Source organism: Pieris rapae, chromosome 3 (genome assembly GCF_905147795.1).
Source record: "Pieris rapae chromosome 3, ilPieRapa1.1, whole genome shotgun sequence".
NCBI classification, from domain to species: domain Eukaryota; kingdom Metazoa; phylum Arthropoda; class Insecta; order Lepidoptera; family Pieridae; genus Pieris; species Pieris rapae.
In genome coordinates, this window is record NC_059511.1 from 4074971 (window position 1) to 4093723 (window position 18753).

General features: G+C 32.9%; 2 protein-coding genes across 2 annotated transcripts; one reads left to right on the forward strand and one right to left on the reverse strand.

Moving 5' to 3' along the window:
• Positions 1-121: 121 nt before the first annotated feature.
• Positions 122-10745, forward strand: LOC110997040 (O-acyltransferase like protein-like). The gene is made up of 14 exons (XM_045634693.1): positions 122-271; positions 2064-2263; positions 2467-2606; positions 2676-2854; positions 4315-4426; positions 4659-4746; positions 5210-5379; positions 5882-6067; positions 6283-6462; positions 6795-6945; positions 7533-7710; positions 8026-8168; positions 8620-8732; positions 9650-10745. Exons 1-13 carry the CDS (start codon positions 211-213, stop codon positions 8728-8730), a joined length of 1899 nt encoding a protein of 632 aa, XP_045490649.1. The 5' UTR covers positions 122-210; the 3' UTR covers positions 8731-8732; positions 9650-10745.
• Positions 10746-11121: 376 nt separating this feature from the next.
• On the reverse strand, positions 11122-18753 carry LOC123690707 (O-acyltransferase like protein-like). The gene is made up of 14 exons (XM_045634692.1): positions 18667-18753; positions 17892-18065; positions 16951-17087; positions 16749-16888; positions 16456-16634; positions 16262-16373; positions 15754-15841; positions 15394-15566; positions 14002-14187; positions 13528-13707; positions 12795-12945; positions 12281-12458; positions 11568-11710; positions 11122-11322 (listed from the first exon to the last, which is right to left on the reverse strand). The coding sequence occupies exons 1-14, from the start codon at positions 18719-18721 to the stop codon at positions 11212-11214; spliced, it is 2007 nt and encodes a 668-aa protein (XP_045490648.1). The 5' UTR covers positions 18722-18753; the 3' UTR covers positions 11122-11211.

Genomic DNA, 18753 nt, shown 5'->3' on the forward strand with positions numbered 1-18753 from the left:
AACACAGAGGATAAATAAGCGTCTCAGAATTGTACACATTTTAAATATCAAACTATATGGTCTGGCAGCCTTTGGTTCGCATAAAGCAAAATAACATTTCCGCAAAGGTTTTCCATTCATTCTATGTAAACAAGATTACTTCGAGTTTATAATTCATGGTGTGAGGATAATCGCTTCAGTGTAAAACTATATGGTGGTAGTGTTGTAGGGATGGACACGCGCCTCGCTTTGTTGCTTTTGGCGTCCGCGGCTAGTGGAACTCATCTGAAAGGTTAGATTAATATAATTAAAAACTGATGATTTTAATTAGGGAACTTAATTGTATTTTTTTTAAATAATTAAATTTTTTATAAATTTTATTTAATCTGTATTTAGGGTTTAAACGTAACAGTCTTTTTTATTATGTTAACGATTTATAGAAATTCAAGTGTTTTCGTTTGAAAACCATCTGGTTCTTAACTTAATATTTTAATGGTTCGTTTTTTTTAATAGTTTATTAATTCCAAAACATTATAATGGAGATAGAACATAAAAATCATTATACATTGTAATGCGATTGTAAATTATAAATTGTTTAGAAGAAATAGGATATCCATCTCCAATACAATCTGAATGGACATATTTAGTCAATTATTTTTTGTGTAAATGCTTATACAAAAATTATTTTAATTGTTTGAAATATACTTCGAGATATGATCCAAGGATTCTTTAAAGTAGACACTCAATATAAATAACTGTAATACGACAATCCAAGAAGACAATGTTGTCAAGCCGATATAGGTTGGCTTGATCTCAGCATTAGGAGAAGAGCGTGAGCCCCTAATTTTGTTCTCAAGTCTTCATTTACCAGCTAAAATAACCGTAGTTAATTTTTGACGCAGAAATACGCTAGTTTATTACCGCACGAATTATTATTTTATCAGTTTTTATTAACACGACACAAACAAATTACAAAACAAAATTAATTATTTTTTATTATTATAATATATAATATATGGGCTTTGTCTGACAGTACTTTTTTCTACTTTCCAAGAAGAATGTATCGCATTATCCCTAGTCATGGCATGTAGATAATCAGGCTTAGAAACTGATCGAGGTTTCTGACCGCTCAAGGCTATTATCAGAATGCGCCCAAATTTAACAGTTTGTAAAAAATCACTTTCTATGTACATTAGCGAGAGCGCTGCAAGATTTTGCTAGCGGAGAGTGGAGCGCAGTCATTTTTTACTCTTTTAAGTGCTGAAAATGACCTTTCGCCGCTGCAAAAAAAAACTTAATATTATCTTCACATTCGGAACATGCAATAAATATTAAAACTTTTTTTAACTGCAACCAATCTCTTTGGGGTTCTAATATAATGCTCGCCTCGGTGTCAGATTTTAACCATGCCAAATGGACGCATTCTGCAAAACGTTTATCCTTTGTTATACATATTTTGAAATCTTTACTTTGATTTTATTCCAGTTTGTGACAGATTTTTGTACCGTCGATGATGCATAGCATCTGGCGAAGACGCAATTTCAACACGCCCTCCTAGATTGTCGCGCCCTAAGCTGCAACCTAATTAGCCTAAGGGTTAATCAGGCCCTGATCTTATGACACATATTGTTATTTTGTTGTTATTATGTATGCTAGTTTCCTGATAATTGAATTAATCCCAGTATGGAATTGTCATTATAATGTTGCTGTGATTGGAACTCACGACCTGATGGTGGGGATCCCATGCCTCTAGAAAAGCACCGCTCCAAACAGATAAAACATAATTGTACTGTATTTATTACTATTTGATACGTCTGAATAACTGTACCTATATATTTATAGACGCGAAGGTTAAAAAAATAAAATGACTAATTAATATTAATGAGTTTCGAACGAACCAATATTGTAGGTCTTCACATACAAATTTATTCAGAATCAACTAGATCATTATGTAACATATTGATTCGCAAAATATTCCATCTAATTTACACAAAGTTTAATAAATGTTGACTAACCAGTAATTAATTTGTTTATGTTTTAAGAAATACTCTTTAAGACCGTTTTAAGATATATCTCATTTACAGATGAATACTATTCAATGCCTCCTCTGTTCCAACTCGATGACTACGACACGTGTCTCGCAAAAAATGGAGTTTTCTGTCTCGGCTCCTTTCATCTCACTGTTCCTAAAGACAATGGACAAATTACCCCCATAGACAGCCCAGAAAACGTTGGCTACTCACATATAGACTACAGAGGCAAGAAACTCTATGATATCCTCCAGGTAAGTAAACATTTTAATACGGTAAAAAGAAATCAGTTTACAATTTCTATGTGATGTACACTGTTATGATTTGATATAGTAGGCCAATGGCTGGTCGCTAGGCATCGCCTAGGCACAATTCACGAAATTAGGAGTATAAGTTTTGTCAACTTTTTAAATACATTTAAAATCAAAGATTCTTTAGCGTTCTTGTGTATTGGCAGGCCAACTCCTATGAGAAACATCGCTTCAATCATACACTAATCCATCGCGGTCTATGCTCAAGCTTGACCTGTTTTGGCAGGACCGATGGCCATCTATCGAACCGTAAGAAATTCCAGCAGTGTGTTAACGATCTAAGCAGGTGAGAAGGTATATTCTTATAGTGTAACTTACGAGTTCGATGGCAAATATGTAAGAGCCTCTGATACAGGTCTCAATATGGATTAGACGCGACTCTGATCCACCTGGATTATTGCAAGAACGCGCAGACACCGCGTCGCGTGCCGCCTGATGTCGCCGACCAAGGATTTTTCGTACTATGCGCTGCGCTCCTTGTGGCCAATCTTATTGGAACTTTTTATGACCTCTCCAGGAATAAAGATAAAAAAGGTGTGTTTGTGTATATCCCTAGTACCCTTACCATCGAAAGTTGCTTTTTCTGTGAGAATAGAGGCCGTGCCAAATCCACACTAAAATCGACCGATCGTATATCAAGTACAAGGCCATTTATTGAGCCTCAAGAGATTTAGTTTGTAGTTTATAAAAAAACCTTATTTTTTTATAAACTAAAAATAAATCTCTTGATGTTTATCTTTATTGCATAATTATATTAATTATTTATTAGTGCCTGGTAATCAAAAAATTTTTTAGTACCACGCAGTAAAAAAGGATTACATAATTAACATTAATATTTTGTGTTGACTATTATTATATTATAACCTATAACACTGGACTTGTACAAGGTGATTTCAACTTATTTTTAAAAACTTACTTTTGTTTTTATAAACGTATATATGAAGTATAGTCAGTGGGGCAGACATACTTGTGTTTTTATAATTATTGCGGCGGGAGTAGATTTTCATTCCTGGTATGTACTCGTATATACGCTTGTACGGAAGAAGTGGATGCGTATGTCCCACGATTCTGATCCTTCAAGGACTTGAACACGGCCACCATTTATTATATGAAAGTTAAGATAAAAACGTTCTACTAGTTTCGTCATTTTCAGTTTTTAAAGTTCTAGTAACTCCCCGACGCAAACTAAATAGTAAATACCCTTGCACAAGGAAACTTGCGAACATACGCACAACACAGAAATACCCCAAGGTTTTAATTAATTAATGGTATAATACATTTTTTTCTGTCTTCTATTTATTCCTGTCCTTATGAATACAGCCTTAATTCTATAATAGTGTTATTTCCGAACTGATGAAATTTTATTGTTCCTAACAAGTTAAACTGGTAAATCCAGCGTAAAACATGCGATCATGAATAATAATTGTGTATTTCTTGATGGTTTTTTTGTCCACTTAACCTATCTTACTTTGTTATTTATACATGTGGACTATAAGTAATCAAGCCATAATTAATATTTAGACTGATAAAATATATTATTATAATAAAAAAGATGAGATAAGTATTATAAAATTTGTCTCATCTTTTTTGTTTAATTTAAAAAGATTTGCCACACTTGCACTATTTGTATGAGAGTGTTGACTGTCATGCATTAAAACATGTAAATAAATAAATAATTTATAAAAGTATAATGAGGCATGGAAGGTTTTGTAACCGCACTGTCCATTCCTAGGAATCTACTGAATCGTACTCGATTACGTCATACTGTGTGACGAGCTAACGAAATTATTCCACTCGCTAAGTATAAAATATTGATCTTCGAATGTACAACAAAATGTTGTACCTATACTTAATTGGTATATATTTTTTATAAAAAGTTTGTACACAGCAATCTTCATCAATCCTTTGTTTATTTGTGCACAGAAAAGAATACAGTTTCTTTCCAATATTTTGTGTAAAATCTACTAAATAAAGCATATTACGTTTCTTTATAGCCAACCAGCTGCTGTTATCATGGTCTATAATCAATAACTTCAAGAAGCTATTTCACGTTTACCCCAATGACGACACTCTTGTATCCCGGTTCAACCCCATACATGGCTTCAAGTAAGTTTACGATATACGTAAATCTCCATCAAATACTGCATTTAATAAAAAACTGGAATTAATTATAACAAATACAACAAATTTAAGTTAATAAATTGATAATGATCGTCAGTTCAATAAGTTTGTGTCATAGATAAAAAAAACTCGGATTGAATTATTATAACATATATAATTTTATTTATATTTCGCATATTCATATTAAAATCACTCTTATTCGTCTATTTGTTTTTAGATCAGTTTCCCTCATCGTGGAGATCTTAGCTCACTCGGTGATTGTTTCACACATCGGCTATTTGCACAATCCGGAATTTTTGGAAACCGTAAGTACTTAGTCCGCTGCATCTAATTAAAAAAAATATTCTATAATTAATTTATCCTTTTCCTAATGGTGATATTTTAATGTCGCCAAGGGATGTAAATTTAACTATGTTCACTAAATTATCAAATATGCCAAAATTAGCTTGGTTTATTTTAAATACAATATTGCTGCTCATATTTAATATGCTCATATAACTAAAACTCGTAATGAAATTAGTACTGGCTATTAGAAATTATAAAATGCTTTGCCTTATTAACTCGAAATAAGTAATATTCGTAGGTACATGTTGATTAAAAAAATATATGTTATAGTATTATAACAAATATATGCAGTCTGGACCGATATATATATATAATATTGATTCAATATAAAAAAATACCAAAATTTTCATTACCCATATATTTTTCTTAATATTTTGTTATTGTTCTTAATAAAAAAATTAATAATTTCTACTCTATATATAGCGACGGCTGCACCCACTGGCTATGTTTCTTACAAATGGCAGCATCGGTGTGCAGGGCTATATATTGCTATCCAGCTTTCTCTTCATCCACAACTTCCAATTGATGGAATTACGTCACAAGATCTCCAGCATTCAACTTTTCTTCATTATGCTTCTACGAAGAGTGACCAGGTATATCGGTCTCCTGACATAAGGATGTTGCGACGGATCCCATTATTTTAATATCGATTGACTAACCATTTGTGTATGCGTGGGCGAAAGGTACATTTTGCACTGATAAAAGATTAATGCGTAATTTTAACACCATACTCATATATACTCATAGTCCACATATAATGATGCATGATGTCGATCGAACGGTAGCTTAACACTACTCTTAGGAAATCTAGGGTAAATAACAATACAATACAATATGTAATTTAATACATTTTTTTCTTCACTCACATTCGTTGCCTGGAAGAGATCGGTCAAAAGCGATAAGGCCGCCAGTTGCTCTCCTTTTAATTTACCTATGTTCAATTTTTATATTGTAATGTAACGAAGTGTTATTAAATAAAAATAAAATTAATATCTTAGATAGTAAACAGGTAAGTTATTTACCAAACATTTAAAACAGGCCGATATTTTTACAAACTTGAGATCTTATGTATTGATTAATTATATATTATTCCAGAATATTACCTGTATACATGTTCATGGTGTATTTCACGGCAACGTGGAGCCGATTTCTGGGCGATGGACCACTGTGGATTCCGATCATGGATAAGGAGGCTCAACTGTGCCGTCTCAAGTGGTGGTCTCACGCACTCTTCATACACAACCTTTACCGCCCTAACGATCGTTGTCTACTGCAAACATGGTATTTTTTTAAACTATGACTTTATCCCAATTCGTTATGACGAAGGTATTTCAACTTTAATTAGAACAGTTTTTTTTGAATGTACATAATACGTAAATTACACTGAGCGATTAAGATAACATCTGGGACCTCTCCTGACGCATCCTAACCACAACAATCTCCTATAAAAAACACTGAAGCTTATAGTATAATGGATAAATAAATACAATTTTCAGGTTCGTTGCAGTGGATATGCAGCTGTATGCCTTAGCTATTTTACTGGCAATATTGCTAACCAATCGAAGGAGAGCAGCTATTAAAATACTTCTGGCTATGTTCGTTGTCGCCATTCTATGTTTATTCATTGCTGCTTATACATACGACTTAACTGCTATGGTGTTTATTACGACCCCTGAGTAAGTTTGAGTGTTCATGAATTGATATTAACATGAACTGATAAGGTCTTTACAGTGAATATAATAATAATGTCAATAATTTTATTGCTACAAATATTATCTAATACAAACAATTATAAAAAGTAACCTAAACTGTTTGTTCCGCTAGTTACTTTCCTAAGAACTCATACATATAAATAAAATGAGATAAAGTGAGACAGTGCTAACTGCTTACCTTCTCCTCCCATTAACACCTGTAACGCAGGCAGAATTTTGTTCTCACAAAATTAATCACAAATATATTGTGTCATTGTGTGAATTATCTAAATACTTTATTTGTCCTTAACGAATAGGTTTGTGAGGAAATTGTACCACGGAGAGCCGTCTTTTAACTGGTTGTATGCCGCTCCTTGGGGAAGTTTGCCCGCCTCATTGCTAGGCGTGATGCTTGGATTCCTATATTACAATCTACGGGAAGACAAAATCAATTTGCAAAACTACCGAGTAAGTTTAAGGTTAATTTCAATATGGATAGTACTAAGTGGTAGACTTCTCATCCAGTAGATGTGTTTCCTTAGTTAAAATTAATATTTATATATGAAACGTAAAAACCAAATAAGGCAGTTCATGTCACAAAGACTATGTGGCGAAGCTATGCATTAGTGACTTTGTAAATCCAAAACCGCCTAAGCAAATCAAGATTTTATAAATGTTACTCAAAATCATAAATATTTATTCATACAGTTAACACAATGTACTCTTATGAACGTCAATAAAGAAATATAAATTGAATGCTTCTATTTTTACATTTACTGCCAGTCCTCAAATCAAGGGCGTAGAACGGAATAGAAGAACTATCAATAAACAATCGCCATTTTTTATTTACACAACGTTTGTAAGGAGATGCAACCATTACACCATATGGTAATTCTTATTAGTTCTGTTTAAATGCTTTGTTTAGATACAATAGGTATGGAGAGTAACTTTAACATTGTTATAAAACACTTTAACATTTTATAAGTTAACCACTATGTGAAGTTTAATTTCACATTAACATCTATGCTATACTTATATTGTATCGTATCTTCCAGTGGTTCCGAGTACTATACCGTATCTCCATAGTCGCCTGTTTTGCGTGGGTGCTAAGCGCGTATCTGCTCCCGCAGAACCCGTCATACCTTCTCTCTACGGTCTATGCAGCTATTGACAGACCTGTCTACGCCATATTATTTAGTGTTATGTTGTTCGGCTCTATATATCGGATTGATCGTAAGTTTGAAATATTTTAAATAATTATCAATATACAATAAAACATCTATGAATTGTAATTACAACGTAAACCAAGTAGTAAATGCACTTGGACACCCGATGCACGCGTTGTTTATTTTTTTAAGTTTAGATATTATTATTTTTAATTTTCATATGCTAATATCTTTATTAAAATAGGTATAATCAGATTAATTATTTCTAGAATAAAACAGGCAGGATCCTCATCTGATATGAAATACTAATAATTAAATAACTAAATGATACCACTGCCATGCAAAGTGCATTGCTTTGAAACAGTTGAATTTCTTTTTGCAGAAATATGGTGGCGCTTCATGTCGTGGAGTGGTTGGCAGGTGTTCGGACGGATGTCACTTTGTATCTTTATGATTCATTGGAGTTTTGACTTGCTGCAGATAGGCTTACAAACCAATACAAATAAAATATCCATCTTTGAAGTTGTAAGTCAACTAATTACTTTAAAGTAATATTTATGAGTAGATCTCATGTTACTTTTCATAAATGTGTAGATTATAAAAACAAATTTTAGAAATCTTCCTAAAAATGTCTTTAGTTGGAATTGAAGTTATCACTACTTGATAGAATATGACATTTAGGGCCTGTTTCACAATGTATGGATAAAGTGCCAAATAGCTATGCCACACATAAATTATTCGAAAGATAAAAGTTCTAAATAAGATACTTCGAATTTCATGACGTATAGCGCTATCTGACAGTCGTGAAACGGAAAAATACTATTTATCCTGCCAATAAGTAATAAATAGCTTATTTGGAAATATCCGGACATTGTGAAACAGACCCTTAATACTGCTACCGTAATAAGGAGTGGATATAGTGCAGATTGGCGCGAATTAAAACTATTAATTATGTAATAAATATATTATTTTACAGGGTGGACACGTGTTTGTTACAATATTTATGACCTTTATTACTTCAATCCCACTACACATTATGGTGGAAAAACCGATTCAAATGTTTTTGCGAGCATCTTTAAATATTTAATCGTAAGTATTCTGATGAAATACTCGTAAGCAAGGACCGACTAGTTACTATTAGTAAAACATTTTGTACGAGTACTTCTGGTGGTTTCGGACTTTGAAATACCTAAGTAAAACTGAAAATGTTTAGAAAAAGAAAAACGGCTTAATGTAGAAAGGTGCCAATACTTTTATTGTTATTCGAAGTAATCTTCGTTCCTCTATGCACTTCGTCGCATTCTTCCTTAGGGGTTTCTTTTGTGGTATTTTCGTACGCTTTCACCGCATCTTCAGGGATCGAATACCTCGAATTTTATCTTTAGTTCTTGGAATAAATGAAAGTCGCAAGGCCAGGACTGTATGTACTATCATAGCTTTGTTGTTGTGTAAACCCACAACGAAAGTCATAATAAGTCATTTACCGAAATTTTTTCGCGTAAGGTTCATTTTCACTTGTAACAAGAGTTTCAGATTTTACGCCAATTCACTAAAACGAATGACAAATGAATGCAATATACTACATTAGGTTATCAGAGTTCTAAAATTTAAATTCACAAAAGTTTTCATTAACAATATTTCTAACTGGCCAGTTCTAAATATTTTTAGTGTTACCCACGTACTATACTATACTACTAAATAAAAAGGATTTGCATCTGAGTATGAAATAATGGGTTAAAAAGTACTGGACCGATTTTAAAAATTCTTTCACCATTTGAATGTAATATTATCGCCAATTAATGAATGCTCTAATTGCAAGAAAAAAAAGAATCCCTACTGAAACTACAATAATGTTACCCAAGGTGTAAAAATTGCCTATAATCTTTCATCGCATGCGGTGCGAAAACTATTGATAGTAGGTCTAGGCCCTATAGTTATAGATATTGTACAATTGATTGATAATTTGTTAAAAAAAAACAAATATTAATATATTTAACTTGTTTCAGAATACTTCGGACTGAATAAAATAAGTTTGTATTCGAACCAATATGTAAGAGATTCGGATTGTACATACAAAGCTTAGTACAGTATTTACTTACAAAACGTGAATGCCAGAAACGAAAGCAGAAAAAACTTCAAATAGTTTGTGTAGATTTGACTTCTATAATTATAATATACTATATTTTGTATAAACTATATAAATAAAAAAAGAATCGCAAAATATGTTTCTAAGCTCAAAACTCGAAGGCGGCTGGATTCGAGTATTATTTTTATTTATTCTAACTACTACCAGTTCGCGAGTCGTAGAGCGAACAAGGGAGCAATAATAATAACAAACAAATAAACTTTAAAAACATGTTCTAGAGGGCGGCCTGATCGCTACTCAGCAGTCAGTGCTGTCGTCTGCATTGCAATGAATGCTAAGATGTAAGATAGTAGAACTTAAGAATTGCTACGTTGCAGCATATCATTGATATGCAGAATAAAAAGAGTCGGAGATAGAACACAAGGCCTTCCACAAGGTTCACCCCAGTGTTCACGGGTCTAAGATCGGAACTTGCTTTGGCGATGACAACTTTGGTGCTCCGATCGGCGAGAAAGCATAATTCAGTTGCATTATATTCTCGGAGAGCGTACGTTGTTCTGCGGATAGCACGTTGCCGGAATATAATTTCAGGAATCGTAGTAACAAACTGGAATAATGTTTGTGTTGCCTTACTTTAGTCATCCAAAGTAGTGGAGTTCGACGCAAAGAGACAGACACTGGTAATGTAGAGAACATTGCACTTTGACTTATCCGGCTAGAGAATAAAAATAAAAAAATGCACTTTGACTTTGCCTTAACGATTTCCTCTTAGAAGGGCTGAGTGGTATGCGTTTTACGTTCGCCGATTGTCGCATCAAGGGATGTCGCCGCTTCTAATAATATCTATAAGGCCGCCTTGCAAGAACGTTATAACCAATTATTACCATATATGTAAGTTAAAATATTTGTTAGATATTAATATTATAGCGTAATAAATATAAGGTAATAGTTAATTGTTTTATAGTTCCAGAATATTTAAGATTTTTTTGTACGTTATTAAACACTTGGGAGATTTAGATACATGTTTAAATTTACTTCCAAATTTACTTCCCAATTTAGGATCTTCGCCAAAAAGTTATGAGATGTGCTTCCCTATTCCCATCCTTACTAGCGATGCCTAGAAGAGATTGCTTGATAGTGATAAGGACGCCGGTTGCTTTTTTAAGAATGAATGTTATCTATTATTACAAATTCTTAAAATATAAATAATATAAAGCCAAACCAAAATGTCGCCGATTGAGCGGCTCAAATTTATTGAATGAGAATGTAATATACTAAATACATAATATAAAACTATGTTTGTCTACTTAAAGATGTAAATGGCTAATAAAAGCTATACAAAAAGTACGCATATATCCTTATCAGAATAGCAAGCAGTTTTTGCAATTTTCCCTTCTTTAACACACAATTAATCTTTTGAAAGACCTATAGATAAAGTTCTTGAACTTTGAATATTAAATGTGGTTATTTTCTTTTGTGTTTCTATACGCCCAGAGCAGCTCGTAGAAATTTTTGTACCGGCATCTCAACCAGCAAATGGAGCGGTACAGACGTCAAATAAGTCATAAAAACTGTCACAAGCCAGTGACCTAACTGAAAAAAATATAGAAATAAGGTGTAAGCTAATATATGAAAAACAAAACATTTAATAGTCCTAATACAAAAACATAAAATGAAGAAATGTTAAAACAGTATTTTCCGATAGGTATATGATAACAGACAAATTAAACATGAGCTACTACTTAAGAGAAGATTAGATAAGGGGTAGCACAATTTTTCAGTTATTTCTGCATCGATTAAGTAAAAGATAAACCTGCAAATATATAATGATTACTTACATTCGCCAAAACAGATACCTCTTTAACATTCGTCTGTGTCGCAACCTGTATAAGGCAGAACGTCCAGTGTACCATAAGAATGCAAAGTGACATGCGACCTAACAATTGCCACCCACTCCAAGACATAGCGCGCCAATAGATATCTGAAATTCGTGTTTATACTGTTCAATATTTTGAAATTTTATATGGCCACAACTATACTTAAACAACGTTTCTAATAATTACAACTTTATTTTTATTTAGAAAAAACATAAATGTTTGTTAAATAAGTTTATAAGTATATTTTGTAAAGTGTAATAAAGGCTTCATATCATAATATATATCATATTAATTCACACTACTACATTACGGTCGTATCAGATAATATCATCTTTCGCCTCAAAATATTAAGTGTTCATCTGCTTAGCTGTAAAATTTAAAAAATTATATGTATCTACTACTACTACTATCCCAGTTTGGTTAATGAATTGTAAGTTAAATTGACGAATTATCACTAAAGGAGGACTTTAGTTTTTCTGGCCAAGTTAAATATTAAGTGATTTACGATAAAAAAGTTGTCGATCTTTACGACGATCACGATATTTACATTGACAGTTTCGATTCAAATGTAGCGTAATTTTTATTAATTAGAAACCATCGTTAAAGGAACGTCTTAACTCTTGGTCATATCCATTGTAAACTTGGAATATAAAAGTGAGTATGAAAATACTTACTATCAATGCGGTAGATAAAACCCAACAGTACCATACAAAAGATAATACATGTGATAGGTCTATCGAATGCCGCGTAAACCGCAGATAGTAAACGACTGGGCTCATCAGGCATAAAATAGCCAGCGTAGATCCATCCAAAAAATCCGGGCAATGACACTCGATATATTATTTTGAACCACTGAAATAAAAGATAATGCATGTGTCAAGTTTGTTTGTTTATAATGATAGAGCTTTATATGTATTTAGTATTATTTGAAAGATTGTATTTATAGTATTTATGAACAGAAATCCCACTGCTAGAACATTGATATTTTCAATCCGAAGTGCTAGAGTGTAATAGTACAATTGTCAAGATTAGAGGATTATAAATCTAGAAAATTCCAAATAGTAATAAAACAAATTGCTTAGCACCCATAGAATATCTCTATCCCTGTCTTAATTTTCAGATATCTTTTGACTTGTCTTCGGCAAATTAATAATATTTTTGTGGTACTTACGTAAAAATAAATAATACCTTATACTTGTGTAAGTCGATTTTATTATTGCGCATTTCGTAGTACAGGTAGGCTGTCGCCACTCCTAGTAGAGATGCTGGTAGGCTGGCCCACGGTGCCGCATACAGCCATTTAAAAGACGGCATGCCATAGTGTAGTATCTTCAAATATCTTAATAGCAAATAATTACGTTAGTTTTACTGTATGAGAATCGCAAAGTCGCGTTGGCTCTGCGGCGTTCTGAAGTCGTAGTTTAGATGTGCACCAATTGACTTTCTGCTATGTGCGCTTCTAACTCTGGCTCTTGCAGTAAAGGAAAATATACCAAACACAAAAATCTACATGTGTTAGAAAGCTGATCACATTGTCTATGAAGTAAAAATTATCAAAGAAACGGATAAAAACGTAGCAAAGTTTAGAGACTTCAGACACAAGTTTTATCCAGTACGGATTGACAACTGCCCGAGAAGTACCTGCATGAACAGTGTAAAGATATATATATGCCTCTGTGCTGTCGTCCGCAGAGAGGTCGTAGGTCCGTGAAGGGCGCGTAGTAGGCAAAGTACTCCGTACCAAACAATGAACCGATGAACCCAAAAGAGGTTCCACGAACATTTGGTAGTTCTTAACGATGGCTTGTACTATCTAGTATTCGCATAATTGCGGGAACCATGTGTGTAAGGTCGTAGGCCAAGGCAAAGCAATAAAAAGTATGTATAAATAATGTTAGGTATGAAAGCTGTAAATACTTACTCAGGATTAGATAAATACAAGCTAGCCTTTAAATTAAAAGTGTAGGCAGCGATGAAGTTACAAAGTATAGTAACGAAAAATAATAATGGTATAATTTTGATCACAACTTTTGTCCAACGGGTCAGTGCGATTGCCAGCAAGATTGATAGTGCATACAATTGCATGTCCACTGCAATGAACCTGAAAAATAGTTTGACTTTAATATGAAGACAAACCTGCTAAATTACGTATGTAAAATTATATAATGAAAACACAATAAAATTGATTTCAATTTAATTTTGTTGCGTTTTTTTGTAATTTATTTTAATTATTATTAGCTATAATAATTTAAGTTCACTGATCACTGAAATCAGAAAAATATTCAGAGAAAGTTTCAGTTTGCGATTTTAACGTTTTAGTTACAATAGTTAAATCAAAATTGAATTGACCAAAACAATTATACAAATATTTCTGTGTTTCAGTATAAACTCATACCAGGTTTGTATCAGACAGCGATCGTCAGGGCGATAAAGGTTATTTATGAACAGCGCGTGCGACCACCACTTCACTCGGCAGAGTTGAGCTTCCTTCTCCATAATTGGAGTCCACATCGTGCCGTCGGCTATAAAACGACTCCATGTTGCCGTAAAACCCACCATGAATATGTATAGTGGTAATATTCTGGAATGCACGTATGACTTTTAACTTTTGAAGGTAAAGCATTGAGATTGGGAATCTCCTTAATTTTCGTCCGAATTTGTTATTATAAATATTTGCAAGGCATTGCGGTCATGTTATTGTTTCACAATATATAACATAAAAGTGGGTAGAATACTAAAGCATAAAGTAGCCTCAAGTAATTTTTATCCCAAAGCGTAAAGAAAAATGAACCGAATATGTTTGCATAAATGTAGGTAAGTACACAACTATTGAGGGTGTGATTAATTCACTTTTTATATGAGGATACAAAAAGTAAAGATTAAGGTGAATTATCGTTTTATTGAATTTAATTCAAGGCTAAGATTTAAGCTGATTTTAATGTTTATTTGAAAATTGTTTTGAAGTATTTATGAGTTTTTATAAGAATTACGTAATTTATAATCCTGCTACCTATTCTGACCTTTAATTTATTTTATAAATCAAGAATTTTTTGTGAATAATATCCTTACAATAAGACTTAAGTTATTCTATACAAAGGCAAATATTATAAATTAAAAAATATATTTTCCATACACATTCATATGTATGTATGGAAAGCGAATAAAATAGATTTTTAACTGATATTGTATATATCGTACGAATGGCCGAAGCTTTACCCAGCCAGTTTATTAAATGTTGTTACAAACACGGCTGAATACCTTTCAGGCCGCTAATTAAAAGGCTAGGCACTTCATTGAACGGCTTATTAAGCTAGTTGGCTGCGACGTTGATATACGAATACTTGATAGTTTAAAGACAGTTTTTCTTGAGGGCAGACTAGAACATAGAACCATATATAATAAATAACATGTCCCTACCAACGTACCCACCTAATGGTGCCTTAAGGATAATGAAACTTTTATTATAAACTAGCAGACTCGGCCAAGCGTTGCTGTGGCTAATGTTTTTGTTGTATTACATAGTAGTAAACTATTCAAACGGTAGGATAACTTATGTGAAAGGTTGGACCTTTTAACACAGCGCCATCTGTTAGAATTGTATTAAATAATAAACAAATATTTGCAATAATATTGCGGGTATAAATGATGTAAGCTATCCTATCTTTTAAGTTAGATCTTACTGCACATGTGTGCAAATTTGATTGATATCGGTTCGGTAGTTTAGGAGTCCATCGGATAAACATCGTGACAGGATTTATATATATATTAAGATTTAAATTCAGCAGACCTTGCAATGCGTCGTAGCAGCATAACAAAGAATATGAGGACAGGAGATCGCTTCTTGTATTGCTCATCCAGAAGTAGGAAATTGTGAACGAAGATAAAACTGGAGAGGACAATGAATGGTTGCACGCCCTGGCTGCCATTCGTCAGAATCGTTAATGCTGGATGCCCGTCAATCTATTCCAAATAAATAAATGTTGTTCATTTCGTATCTTTCCACAACCGAAAATCCGTTAAACTTATACATAGTCGTGTATAAATTTCAATTCAAGTAGATTTTTTTTTATAAAGTACATTTTCCATTACGATGCAGTGAGGCCCTTACCGCAATCTTCCAAGCTTCACTTTAATTAAAATAACTCACCGTTTCTTGTGTTTTAGTGTTGTAAATGTAAGACATATGTATCGCTATTGCCGAATGAGCCATCATTATTAATAGCAGGATAAATGATCTGAAATATTTATTACAAGACATTGAAAAATTTAAACATGCGAGTCCTGAAAATATATTACAACTTAGCTAATAAAGCATCAAATTAAACTTTAAATATGTCCTAAATTGCCGGTAAGCCTCTTAACATCCTTTGATTACTCCAACCGCTCAGTAAATATGTGTATAAGATTTCTTGACCCTAGGGTCAAGAAATCTTAAACCCTTCTTAAAAAATCTTAAATCTTGAACCCTTAGCTAGCTAGGAAGGCCTTCGGGCTGGTTTTACAAGTCGAAAATCCTTTCTTTAGATGGAGTTACCGTTCACCATTCTTCCTCGTTAGCAATTAATTCATAGTATACTCACGATAACTCCAACAGCAGTTTATTTTTATTTTATTTCATTCTATGAAATCATAAATATTTTAAAAGGATGTCTTACTTTATACCATGTATTGAGTTGAACCGGGACACGATGGTGTCTTCGTTGGGGTAAATATGAGTGAAGTTCCTGTAGTTGCTGATAACAGACCACGATAAAAGAAGCTGGTTGCCTTAAAACATATGAAGTTATAATTTACACACAGATTGCAGCACACACACATATGTGAGGGCTTAAAAGTATAAACAAAATACCTTTGTATGTCTTATCCCTAAAAATGTCGTATAGTGTTCCGAGCACATTTGCGGCAAGTAGCGTGATGCAGAGTGCTAAGAAAATGTGATCGACGACATCAAGCGGTACGCTCGATGGTGTCTGCGCGTCCTTGCAGTAATCCAGGCGTAGCAAGGAAGCTTCTAAGCCATATTGAGACCTATGACAAATACGCGTACATCTGTATCTTCATGAGTACAAAGTATTTTTAAGTCGGCGTTAAATAAAAAACAATGGTAATAATCAAAACGTGAGTACCCTATATAATAAATACCTTGTGATATTATTAACGCACTGCTGGAATTTCTGTTTATGGGACATTGGTGTGTTAGATACGATGCAGCTTGTGTTCAGACACAATCCTCGATGCAGCTGTGTATGGTTGAACCGATTTCTCGCATTGGAAGACACCCACTAAAAATTGATTTATATAGACTTTTTGCATAGTCATTAAATTTTAAAAGAATATAGCGTACCTGTAGAAGCCTATAAAGTTGGTTGTCGTCAGGGGCTGATAAGTGGAAGGAGCCTAGGCAAAAAGTTCCATTTCGAACCAGGCACGCGTGATAATCGTCCAACTGGAATAGTGGTGGCATCGCGTAGTATAAATCATCTGAAAATGGTTTTGGCTATGTAATATGTTCATATTGTATTATTTCTTTTCGTTCATTTATAAAAAGATACGAATTAAAAGAAAAAGAAATCAAATAAACTACTATAACGACGTTACTTTACTTACTTAGTAATTACTTTTATATACATAATATGTTTTTATGGACAAAAACATTTATTTAACATATTTCCTCATAGAATATCTAGTAAATCTTACAATTCATTACGTAAGTATGAATTATTATTTTTTTAATAAGAGTTCGAGTTCCGCTTATGTCACATAGCTCTTTAAGCCTTAGTTAAGAAAAATTGAATTTTGGTATTTCAGTAAAATTCATAACTTTTGGAGGTCCACTCTAGGTAGAGTCGAAACAAATACACGAGAGAAACTATTTAGAGGGAGGTACTTAAACAGTGACTACTAATGAAGAAGTCGAATACATATCGATCATAATTCTGCTTGGTATAGACGGTAGGATTCACTAATAAAAATAAATAACTTAATGTTTAAAGAACTTTATTTCTCATTACAAAACATAAATATTTATTTACATGAGAAACTTAATATAAATATGTATATATTATATACGAGCGAGATACACGTCGCCATTAGCCGTAAAAATTTTAGTCAGCTATGTTCATTCTAACATGCATCTTTAATGCCTTCTTGAATTTGTCAAACACTTCAATATTGCGAATTTGAGATGGTAATTGATTAAATAATTGCACACCCTCATACCTAATAGATTTCTTCAAATAATTTGTACGCGGCTTGGGCAAGATAAGCAAACTAAAGATAACTTACCAGTAATATCGTTGACACTTTTCAAATGAGAAAATTTCAACGATCGTGAATTAACCATATTAGACTTGGAAGAATTAATTTCCTCTATTATGGTTGTTGCATTGGTTTTATCGGGTATCCATTTTTGTAAATTGGACTTGTTGGATATCTGTTCTGGACAAACGTCATACTGATCTAAAATATTAAAAAAAAAACACAAAAAAATTGTCAATACATCTAAAGTACTGTAAAATAATAGTAAATTTAAACGGATAATTAAAGCAATTCGTGCAAAATTATTCCCTAACCATTCCAAAATATCAAAAATGCACAAAATTAATATTTAAGTTTTAACTTCTGTCGCAAATCCCGGAATGCAACCCGTCGTTTTATGATTAGATTTCCCATGTGTCAAACAGAAATTCGCACTTAAATTATTAATGATATTAATTGGTTGTATAAATATCATTAATAATTTTCCCCACAAAGCCCTCGAGAGTCGTCCGATTCATCAAGAGAAATTGATGCGCGAACTATGTTATAGCCATAACTATATATATTGTGCACAGTTACATTCTTTACTATTCCGTATACGACATTTACCTAACAGAGTCTTTTCTACGGCAGTACAATTGTTAGATATATTACACAATACTGTTCTATAATTTAAGAATTAAAAGATGCACTCCAAATAGGATATTTCCCATATCGAAATCCTTTAAACATGGAATCTGTACTATACACAACATAGGCAATTAGGTATTCATAAAAATCTATCACTTGAAAAAGTACATACCATTTAATTTTGCCTCTACCACTGTTAATATTACTAACAACAGCCACTTAACCATCTTAAAAAACACGCGTGGTTACTGAAGTCATG